The sequence below is a fragment of the Pristiophorus japonicus genome, chromosome 17 (assembly GCF_044704955.1).
Source record: "Pristiophorus japonicus isolate sPriJap1 chromosome 17, sPriJap1.hap1, whole genome shotgun sequence".
Lineage (NCBI taxonomy): Eukaryota > Metazoa > Chordata > Chondrichthyes > Pristiophoridae > Pristiophorus > Pristiophorus japonicus.
Window position 1 is genome coordinate 78,768,858 of NC_091993.1, and position 11,734 is coordinate 78,780,591.

Here is an 11,734-nt window from a genome sequence, read left to right on the forward strand (position 1 = left end):
GCATTCCCACCTAGCTTTGTATCATCAGCAAACTTGGATTCATTATATTTGGTCCCTTCATACAAATCATTGATATAGATTGTGAATAGCTGAGGACCAAGTGCTGATCCTTGTGGTACCCCAATAGTTACAGTCTGCCAACCTGAAAATGACCCGTTTATTCCTACTCTCTGTTTTCTGTCCATTAACCAATCCTCAATCCATGCTACTATATATTACCCCCAATCCCAGGAGCCCTAATTTTGTTTAATGATGGCACAAAGGCACAGTACTGCATTTAGGTTCTCCCGTGATTCCCTCCATATGCTTATGGAGTCACAACACACAGGTAGATCCTCACCCCTTCCCATGGGTGGAAGAGACCTCCTCAGGAGTTCAACACAGCTTGGTTTCACATTGCAGAGGAGGGCACAAGCAGGGATGTGGTCAGGAGGACCTGGGTGCAGTGCCGCAACCATTTGAATTTTCTCATTAGATCACGAAACGTTGGTACAAAGCCATATTCACTTTCATCCTGCGGTGCCTCTCATCCCATCCCCATCACTCTGCCTTCCCTACTCTACTCCTGCACATCCTTACTTACACCAACTTACCTTGGACCTCCACCCATCCTTCACTATCTATATTATCACATCCCCATCTCACTAGTCACCCCCCACACTCGCCCTCATCCTAGTGCAATCATACGAAGTAACAACACACAAGGTTCTTTTATGCAATGTCCATGTAAAATTTCTGTTAATGCGGTGTCAAACATTGAAACCTTTATTTTCAACACTTTGCGTTCTTGGACAGATTTATCTTTAGAAGTGGCTTAGTGAAGTGCAGTGAATGGTAAAACATAATGGTACCCCCACCCCCACAATGGTCATGAGTGTGAATGGAATGGCTTGGGCATTGTAGGGATGTTTTATGTTGCTGGTGTGGGGTGGTGCCAACCTGGTACATCATGTGGCAACCAGGCTGTACAGCGTCAAGTGAAGTAAATATGGCCATGGGGAGGCCATCGCTGGCCTCCCGGACAACAATGTGGTTGGGTGCGGATGCCCTGTGCAGCATCAGTTGATTGCAGAGAAGGTTGGTGTTGTTGGTGCTGCTGGTGGTGGGGATGATCGTGGTCGCATTCTGAGGACCAAGGTGAGAGAGTACAAAGGGCACCCATGCTGATAGAATAGATGGCAGGTGGTGAATCTGTTGTGGAAATTCAGTGAGGAAGAGCTTGTGAGTGAGGGAAGATATCTCTGTAAGGTAGGAGCTTTTACTTTACATTTGAAGCTGTCAACTCAACAGCTGGAACAATGGCCACTGAACTCCCGCCTCAGCTTAACAGACTAGCATGAACCCCGTGGGCGAACTGTCAAATGCAGAAGGTAAGCTGAAATTCATTCTTAAGTGGCTCTAAACAACCAACTAATGACCTGAATTGGGTCGTCCGCTGTGCACCCACCGCTGCGTGTCAGCTGTGCTCTGCACTGACAGACCCGACATTGGGAATGGTGTGTGGCAGCGGGTTCCCCACCCGCTGATGAAAAAATACACTTTCCCACCCGACCTGCCACCGATTGCACCCTCTGAACCCCCGCAAAATTATGGCCATTAACTCGGTTTCTCTCTCCACAGATGATGCCTGACCTGCTGAGTGCTTCCAGCATTTTCTGTTTTTGTTGCATATCAAAGACATTAGGTTTTATCAAGATAAGTTATTTCAATCTTGTATAGGCCGTTTGGAATAAGGACTGGGAATGTCTTTGGAGCTGCTCCTGATCCACCGCTGTAACTTCACAGGAAGTGTGGCAGAAATCCTGTCCACATGTGTAAATGGAATTTCCACTGATTTTACGGCGAAGTTACGGCAGCAGAGTGAGAGCAGCTTCGTGCAAAGTCTCTGCCATGAAGTTTAACCTTCAGACAGATAATAAAGTATTGGAAAGGGCTGAGCAATATGCAAGAAAGATAATTACAGAACTTGGGGCTCAAAGTTGAACTTATCTTTTACTGGAGAAAATAATATTGAGAGAGACATGATCCAGGTCTTCAAACTGCTGAGCACTAAATAAATTGTGCATGTGAACAGGATGTGTAAGTTTTTGATGGCAGAAGTACAGGACACAGGTATAAAATTAAAAGGCTGGAAGGGAAACTAGGGATCAGAAGAAATTGTTATCACTCAGGATACAGAATATATAGAACAGGCTCCCAGAAAATTAGTTAGGTAACTCCTTAAAAAAAAATCAGCTGGCTAACTATCCAGGGAGGAATGCAACTGAAGGCTACAGGAACAAGATTAGGCAGAGATAATTAAATGCCCATGGAATTGTACTCCTAAGCCTGAGGAAAATGTTATTTATGGAAAGCACCCAGGATAAACAGAACTGGACAGACGAGATGGATAGACATTCTCGAGTTCACTTGAACACCTAGGGATTTATGCAGAGCCTTCCCTCAGGAGGTTAAATGGGTGAGGAAGAGTCCGTGATAGTGTAAACCGTACATTGGCTGTGGAAGGAGTGGGTTTAATGCCCTTTTGTGTTTTTAGATTCTTATGTACCAAACCTGGTGAATGTAACCGAGTTCTCGGCTTTTCAGGATTAGTGACTTGGCACAAATAGAATAAATTATTGTCAAATAACTTTGATCTTTCCCCTGTCTTTAGTTTGTTTACATGTATTCTGGAGCAAGATGGAAAGGAATGTGTCCAGAAGTGGCTTCAGTTAGCCATCTTCAGTTCTCCATTGACCACACAACAGAGCCACTTCCAGATCCGGGTTTACTTTCTCAATAACACACCCTGTGCACTACAGTGGGCGATATACAATGAAGCGCCCTTTCAAGGAAACCTCTGTGGACCAGTGCAACTCTTTGATTTCAGAGGAAACAGTGCAGACACATTTCTAGTGCTCAAGTATTTATCTGAAGGCAAGTTCTCTCTATGTGCCCCGTATACAGAAATGTAATCAATTCCAATAGGCTTGTTCAGATCTTCTGCTGTTATCAGTCTGGTCATTATGTGGTGAGACAGTCTATGCTCTCCAAAGGTACCATCACAATTCAATCCATGACCTTCTTCCCTGAATTCTTCATCCTATTTTGAAGGGAGTGATTGGGGATTAAGAAGATTGTAGAAGGTCCCTACCTAAAGAAGTCCCGATCATTTTAAATAATTAATGTATTACTGATCTATTTCTTGCCAGCTTTCTTAGCCCCCAAAGGATGTCGACTCCTCAATGGAGCACGAGTTGGCCTCCAGTGCCATGTGCAACATGCTAGTGCCAGATTATTTATTTATCAGCCTTCAAAGTGACTATCAGCAGACAACTGAACTGCTTGGAGTGAGATTATCTGCCCATTATCAATGTCTATCAGTCATAGTAAAACTGCTCAACCAGGGCAGTGTAAGTGGCAGTACCAGTAACCACCAGGGAGGGATTGCTTCTAAGGGCTTCCATGCTGGCTAGTTGGTAAGAACAATCTGTAACTGAGCCATCCAGATCAGAAGGTCCTAGGTTTTATTCTCGGGTTGTGGTGTTAACCAATTTCAATCCCAGTGGTAGTTGAGGTTCTACAACTGGTCTCAGTGCTCCAGAGCTAGGGAGGGGAAATCATCTAGAATTCCCACTCCCAATTACTGTTGTAGTGACAACCACCATGCTGGAAAAGATGTCAAAAGAAAGACAGACTTGCAATTATATAGCACGTTTCATGACCTCAGAATATCTCAAAGTGCTTTACAGCCAAATAAGTATTTTTGTAGGGTAGCCACTGTTGTAATGTAGAAAATGTTGTAATGTTAGATGAAGAGAGTATGTGACCCAGTCGCCTCTCCTCTTCTCCACATTTGAATAGAATGACCAGACTCATTACCTAGACTTACACATGAAACAAGAGTCATTTGGGCAAAGCAGTGAAGGGCTGCTGGCTCCTATAGAAACATAGAAAATAGGTGCCTGCACCGCCATTCAATATGATCACGGCTGATCATGTAACCTCAGTACCCCACCCCTGCCTTCTCTCCATACTCCCTGATCCCTTTAGCCATAAGGGCCACATCTAACTCCCTTTTGAATATGTTCAACGAACTGGACTCAATAACTTTCTGTGGCAGAGAATTCCACAGGTTCACAACTCTCTGGGTGAAAACGTTTCTCCTCATCTCGGTCCTAAATGGCTTACCCCTTATCCTTAGACTGTGACCCCTGGTTCTGGACTTCCCCAACATCGGGAACATTCTTCCTGCATCTAACCTGTCCAGTCCCGTTAGAATTTTATAAGTTTCTATGAGATCCCCTCTCATTCTTCTAAATTCCATTGAGTATAAGCCTAGCCGATCCAGTCTTTCCTCATATGTCAGTCCTGCCATCCGGAGAATCAGTCTGGTGAACCTTCGCTGCAATCCCTCAATAGCAAGCACGTCCTTCCTCAGATTAGGAGACCAAAACTGCACACAATACTCAAGGTGTGATCTCACCAAGGCCCTGTACAACTGCAGTAAGACCTCCCTGCTCCTATACTCAAATCCCCTCGCTATGAAGGCCAGCATGCCATTTGCTTTCTTCACTGCCTGCTGTACCTACATGCCTACCTTCAATGACTGATGTACCATTGCACCCAGGTCGCGTTGCACTTCCCCTTTTCCTAATCTGTCACCATTCAGATAATAATCTGCCTTCATGTTTTTGCCACCAAAGTGGATAACCTCACATTTATCCACATTATATTGCATCTGCCATGCATTTGCCCACTCACCTAACCTGTCCATGTCACCCTGCAGCCTCTTCACCTTCCTCGTAGCTCACACTGCCACCCAGCTTAGTTTCATCTGCAAACTTGGAGATATTACATTCAATTCCTTCGTCTAAATCATTAATGTATATTGTAAATAGTTGGGGTCCCAACACTGAACCCTGCGGCACCCCACTAGTCACTGCCTGCCATTCTGAAAAGGACCCGTTTATTCCCACTCTTTGCTTCCTGTCTACCAACCAGTTCTCTATCCATGTCAATACATTACCCCCAATACCATGTGCCTTAATTTTGCACACTAATCTCTTGTGTGGGACTTTGTCAAAAGCCTTTTGAAAGTCCAAATACACCACATCCACTGGTTCTCCCTTATCCACTCCACTAGTTACATCCTCAAAAAACTCCAGAAGATTTGTCAAGCATGATTTCCCTTTCATAAATCCATGCTGACTTGGACTGATCCTGTCACTGCTTTCCAAATGTGCTACGATTACATCTTTAATATTTGATTCCAGCATTTTCGCCACCACCGTTGTCAGGCTAACTGGTCTATAATTCCCTGTTTTCTCTCTCCTTTTTTAAAAAGTGGGGTTACATTAGCTACCCTCCAATCCATAGGTACTGAATCAGAGTCCATGGAATGTTGGAAAATGACCACCAATGCATCTACTATTTCTAGGGCCACTTCCTTAAGTACTCTGGGATGCAGAGCATCAGGCTCCGGCCTTCAGTCCTTTCAGTTTCCCTAACACCATTTCCTGACTAATAAGGATTTCCCCTTCAGTTCCTCCTTCTCTCTAGGCCATCAGTCCTCTAGTATTTTCAGGAGGCTATTCATGTCTTCCTTAGTGAAGACAGAAGCAAATTATTTGTTCAATTCGTCTGCCATTTCCTTGTTCCCCATTATGAATTCACCTGATTCTGACTGCAAGGAACCTACATTAATCTTCACTAATCTTTTTCTCTTCACATATCTATAGAAGCTTTTGTAGTCAGTTTTTATGTTTCCTGCAAGCTTACTCTCAAACTCTATTTTCCCCCTCCTAATTAAACCCTTAGTCCTCCTCTGCTGAATTCTAAATTTCTCCCAGTCTTCAGGTTTGCTGCTTTTTCTGGCCAATTTATATGCCTCTTCCTTGGATTTAACACTTTGCCTAATTTCCCTTGTTAGCCACGGTTGAGCCACCTTCCCTTTTTTATTCTTATGCCACACAGGGATGTACAATTGTTGTAGTTCATCCATGTGATATTTAAATGTCTGCCATTGCCTATGCACCATCAACCCTTTAAGTATCATTCTCCAGTCTATCCTCGCCAATTCACATCTCATATCATTGAAGTTTCCTTTCCTTAAGTTCAGGACCCTAGTCTCTGAATTAACTATGTCACTCTCCACCTTAATGAAGAATTCTACCCTATTATGGTCACTCTTCCCCAAGGGGCCCCGCACGACCAGCTTTATTTGAGCATATGTCAGTACCTTCAGGCGATGAGTGGAGTAAACTAGAGAGGAAGCAACTACTGCCCCACTTTATTATTAATGTAATAAAACTGTATTTTCATTCACCACTGAGGCTGGGGAGCCCTGAATTCAGTGACCAGTACTCCAACATCATGCAGCATCACATTGTGGTGCTCTGGAAATGGCCTAGGAAATCCTGTGGTGGGTGCACACTTAATATGTGGAAAAGCTGCTTACATGGCAATAAGAAACAAAGGAACGTACAGGATCAGAGAAGACTGTGAGGTTCATTTGGCTAGGCCCTAAAATTAATACTTTTTGATTACGCACTCCCTCAAAAGCCTTTCCAAATGCCCACACTATGGGCCCAAGTTTCCACATGATTTGCGCCTGATTTTTAGGAGCAACTGGTGGAGAACGGACTATCTTAGAAATCGCAATTCTCCACATTTTTTTTTCCTGCAGTTCTAGTCAGGTAGAACTGTTCTATTTTGGAACAGAATTTTTTCTTCAAAAGGGGGCGTGTTCGGCCACTGACGCCTGATTTGAAAGTTTCCACAGTGAAAACGTACTCCAAACTAAAGTAGAATGGAGCAAGTGAAGATTTTTGTAGAACTGAAAAAACCTGTTCTACACATTAAAAAAATCAGACGCAGGTTACAAATTAGGCGTCCAGAACGAGGAGGGGGGGGGAGGAAGGGAACTCATTAAATTCTACAATAAATCCTTATTTATACTTCTACAAATATTATACAAATAAATCCAACCTGAATAAGCAAAGAAAAGATTAAATAAACCATCTTCCTACCTGTGTGAAAGTGCTTCAGCCAGGGAGAATTCTGCAGCCGTTCGTTGCCGCTGAGCGGGAGGGGAGGGAGGGGGAGAAAGCGGTTTGTTGTTGTGGAGGGGAGGGAGGGAGGGGAAGGAGACAGTTGTTTGTTGCCGCGGAGGGGAGGGAGGGGAAGGAGACAGCGGGTTGTTGTTGTGGAGGGGAGGGAGGGGAAGGAGAAAACCGTTTGTTGCCGTGGAGGGGAGGGAGGGGAATGAGACAGCCGTTTGTTGCCGTGGAGGGTGGGGAGGGGAAGGAGACAGTGAGAAGGGTAGCCTCAGTGCTGATGGCAATGTGCTTTTATTAAACAATGTTCAAAAATTAAACAGCTACAAAGAACTACAAAAATGGCCGAGTGCCAATGTTTTTTTTCACACTGAGCATGCGCGAACGCTCCAACGCGCACGCGCAGCGTTGCCGGCAGGAAAAAAACTAATTTAAATAGTACCCGCCCCCTCCCACTTACAAAATCGGCGTGAGTGTAGGCTCCGCCCCCCTGGGCGCCGCGCCAAACAGACAAGGAGCTGCAGGGCGCTCCAGAATAGCGCGTTTTTTTCTGGCGCCATTTTAGGCGCGAAAAACGGGTGCCCAGCTCGGAGGGGCGCCTGTTTTTTATCCTGTGGAAACTTGGGCCCTATAAATTAGTCAACCTTTGCGTAAAGTAATTAAATCTGTGCATTTTCCTTCTTCTAAATTTGAACGTGTGTCCCCTGGATATAAATTTTTGTGACAACCTCAAACAGATTGGCTGAGAATTTGGGTATCACCCTGTTTGTGGCGGTGGGGGGGGGGGGGAGGGAGGAGCGGTAACACTCTCGAGGTGCGAGACTTTGCGCCAGGTACAGTTTTCCCCCTCGATAAATCCAGGTTACCGTCACCCACGATAAGCGTCCACCTCCTTCCTGGGGCGGTAACAGAGCGCACGCCTCGGAAGTGCTATGCACTGGGCCGCACAGTGCTGCCACATCTGAGGGGCTCTTCCCCCAATTAAAGGGAAGGGCCTAAGCTCCATACGCTGCCAAAGAAGAATCCACCTACCTGAACCACCGGGGTGCGGGGATACCACTCGATTAGCCCGGCACTCAAGATGTGCATGGCGATGGCGTCATGATCTGTGGGGTCAGGAAATCAGGGCCGTAGCGCTGCCGCTAAACTCCCGCCAAATTTAGCCGGTGTTATTAGCAGCGCTGCGCCCGGTCGCAAACTAATTTGCGCCCAGTTAGTACCTCCGGCCGTGCTAATGGGATGCACAAATTCTCCCCCATTCTCTAAAATGAAAATACAAACAGTCAGTTTAAGTGTAATTTTTAGGAAATAACAGATGTCAAAATAACACTCAAGTATAATTTTCCTGTCTCTTCAGAGAATATTGCAGCAACTCTCCATTTGATCTTTTAGGATGAATAGAGTTGTAACTTGGTGGTAAAATCCAATGATGCACAAGTTATAAGCTCCAGGTATCCACGTTTTAAATAGTATAAATATATAAATCACGTTAATTTGATGGTACTTTAAGAGCAATTTCAAACATAAATAAATAGGAATTCATTAATACAAGGGAGGGATTTAAAAAGGAACATGAGAGGAGTAGTTAAACATTGTCCTGTATGATTAAATATGGACATTTTTCACATCACTGATCAGCCCTGGTTTATTTTATTCAGGTTGGGAGAATGTGGATGAATGCAGCGGTCAGGCAGTTCCTTATCTGCAAATCTGGCATGGAAAGTGTCCCTTTCGATCTTTTTGCTTCAAGAAGAAATCGGTGAGAACCTTCACAATCTTTTTTTAATTGAGAAACCAAGGTGAAGTGCCAGGGTCCCTAGCGTAAGACATTACCACAGAGCAAACAGGAAAAGAAATGAGTGGAGACAAGGTGATAAATAAATCAGAAGTAGGCAATGAAAGGCTTGGGTTTTAAAGGAGACGAGCTTATTTGTACTGCAACAATGGCCAACAGGCTCCATCCCTTATTTTTGATTGGTCCCATTGGAGGATAAGCGCACCCTGAAGTTTCAGAAGAATGTGTCACTGGATCCGCTCATCCCAAGGTCTCACTGACTTTGCAAATTGTAACTCGATCCACTTTGACTTCCTGAAGCGACAGAGGATAGAGTTTCTCAGAAGTCAGCAACTGAACTGCCTTACCCCAGTCCAAGTACATGCCTCCCCCAGCCAAAGTGCCTCACCCCAGTCCAAGAACATTCCTCACCCCAGTCCAAGTACATGCCTCCCACAGCCATAAGTGCATCCTCCCCGTCCCCCCCCCGGCCATAGATAGGGCTGTGTATGGATTGTTAACAGGTTTATTAGGTATGAAGTGAATAGCGAGAGTATCGTGACTTCTGGATATCATCCAATCCAACGATATCCCTGGTAGGGGGTTTGAAGAGCATGATCCATCTTTCCTGAGTTCCCTCTCTCCCCTCCGATCCCCCCCCCCCCCCGCAGTGTCTCTTTCCCCCACCATCCTATCTCTCTCCCCACCCACCGCCTCACTCCTCCACTCCCCAGCACCTTTCGCCAACCCCCCCAGCCTTTCTCTCACTCGTCCCCGCCCCCCCCCACAGCCTGCCTCTCACTCCCCGCCCCCCACAACCTGCCTCTCACTCCCCGCCGCCCCCCCCAGCCTGCCTCTCACTTCCCCCCCCCCCAGCCTGCCTCTCACTCCCCCCCGCCCCCACAGCCTGCCTCTCACTTCCCCCGCCCCCACAGCCTGCCTCTCACTCCCCCCGCCCCCCACAGCCTGCCTCTCACTCCCCCCGCCCCCACAGCCTGCCTCTCACTCCCCCCCGCCCCCCACAGCCTGCCTCTCACTTCCCCCCCCCCACAGCCTGCCTCACTCCCCCCCGCCCCCCACAGCCTGCCTCTCACTTCCCCCGCCCCCACAGCCTGCCTCTCACTCCCCCCGCCCCCACAGCCTGCCTCTCACTCCCCCCCGCCCCCACAGCCCTGCCTCTCACTCCCCCCCGACCCCACAGCCTGCCTCTCACTTCCCCCCCCCCACAGCCTGCCTCACTCCCCCCCGCCCCCCACAGCCTGCCTCTCACTTCCCCCCCCCCCCCCACAGCCTGCCTCTCACTCCCCCCCACCCTGCCTCCCGCTCCAGCCCCCCCAGCCTGCCTCTCACTTCCCCCCCCTCCCAACAGCCTGCCTCTCACTCCCCCCCGCCCCCCAGCCTGCCTCTCACTCACCCCCGCCCGCCACAGCCTGCCTCTCACTCCACCCCCGCTCCCCCCACAGCCTGCCTCTCACTCCCCCCCGCCTGCCTCACTCCCCCCCCGCCCTGCCTCTCACTCCCCCCCGCCTGCCTCACTCCCCCCCATCCTGCCTCACGCTCCAGCCCCCCCAGCCTGCCTCTCACTCCCCCCAGCCCCCTTGCCCCCCCGCTCCCGCTCTCTCTCTCTTTCTCTCTCTCTCTCTCGCCGGCCCCCCGCTCTCTCTCTCTCTCCCCGGCCCTCCGCTCTCTCTCTCTCTCTCCCCGGCCCCCCCGCTCTCTCTCTCTCTCTCTCTCTCTCTCCCCCGGCCCCCCCGCTCTCTCTCTCTCTCTCTCTCTCTCTCTCTCCCCGGCCCCCCCGCTCTCTCTCTCTCTCCCCGGCCCCCCCGCTCTCTCTCTCTCTCGCCGGCCCCCCCGCTCTCTCTCTCTCTCTCTCTCTCTCGCCGGCCCCCACGCTCTCTCTCTCTCTCTCTCTCTCTCTCTCGCCGGCCCCCCCGCTCTCTCTCTCTCTCTCTCTCTCTCTCTCTCTCCCCGGCCCCCCCGCTCTCTCTCTCTCTCTCCCCCCGGCCCTCTGCTCTCTCTCTCTCTCTCTCTCCCCGGCCCCCCCGCTCTCTCTCTCTCTCTCTCTCCCTCTCTCTCCCCGGCCCTCCGCTCTCTCTCTCTCTCTCTCTCTCTCTCTCCCCGGCCCCCCCGCTCTCTCTCTCTCTCTCTCTCTCCCCGGCCCCCCCGCTCTCTCTCTCTCTCTCTCTCTCTCTCTCTCTCTCCCCGGTCCCCGCTCTCTCTCTCTCCCGCCCCCCCGCTCTCTCTCTCTCTCTCTCTCTCTCTCCCCGGCCCCCCCGCTCTCCTCTCTCTCTCCCCGGCCCCCCCGCTCTCTCTCTCTCTCCCCCGGCCCCGCTCTCTCTCTCTCTCTCCCCGGCCCCCCGGCCCCCACGCTCCCTCTCTCTCTCTCTCTCTCTCTCTCTCCCCGGCCCCCCGGCGCCCTCTCTCTCTCTCTCTCTCTCTCTCTCTCTCACCGGCCCCCCCGCTCTCTCTCTCTCTCTCTCCCCGGCACCCCCCGCTCTCTCACTGTCTCTCTCCCCCGGCCCCCCCGCTCGCTCTCTCTCTCTCTCTCTCTCTCTCCCCGGCCCCCCCGTTCTCACTCTCTCTCTCCCCGGCTCCCGGCCCCCCCGCGCTCTCTCTCTCTCTCTCTCTCTCTCTCTCTCTCTCTCTCCCCGGCCCCGCTCTCTCTCTCTCTCTCTCTCCCCGGCCCTCCGCTCTCTCTCTCATTCTCTCTCTCCCGGCCCCCCCGCTCTTCTCTCTCTCCCCCGGCCCCCCAGCTCTCTCTCTCTCTCCCCGGCACCCCCGCTCTCTCTCTCTCCCCGGCCCCCCCGCTCTCTCTCTCTCTCTCTCCCCGGCCCCCCGCTCTCTCTCTCTCTCTCTCTCTCTCCCCGGCCCTCCGCTCTCTCTCTCTCTCTCTCTCTCTCTCTCCCGGCCCCCCCGCTCTCCT

At 49.9% G+C, this 11,734-nt stretch overlaps 1 protein-coding gene across 1 annotated transcript in view; it reads left to right on the top strand.

The window, feature by feature from the left end:
- The window catches only part of LOC139228001 (UNC5C-like protein), a 38,802-nt gene that overhangs the window by 10,443 nt on the left and 16,625 nt on the right, over positions 1-11,734 (top strand). Inside the window, exons 3-4 of the mRNA XM_070859152.1 lie at positions 2,654-2,916; positions 8,696-8,796. Of these exons, the coding sequence (XP_070715253.1) occupies positions 2,654-2,916; positions 8,696-8,796 (364 nt within the window). The remainder of the gene's footprint in view (positions 1-2,653; positions 2,917-8,695; positions 8,797-11,734) is intronic.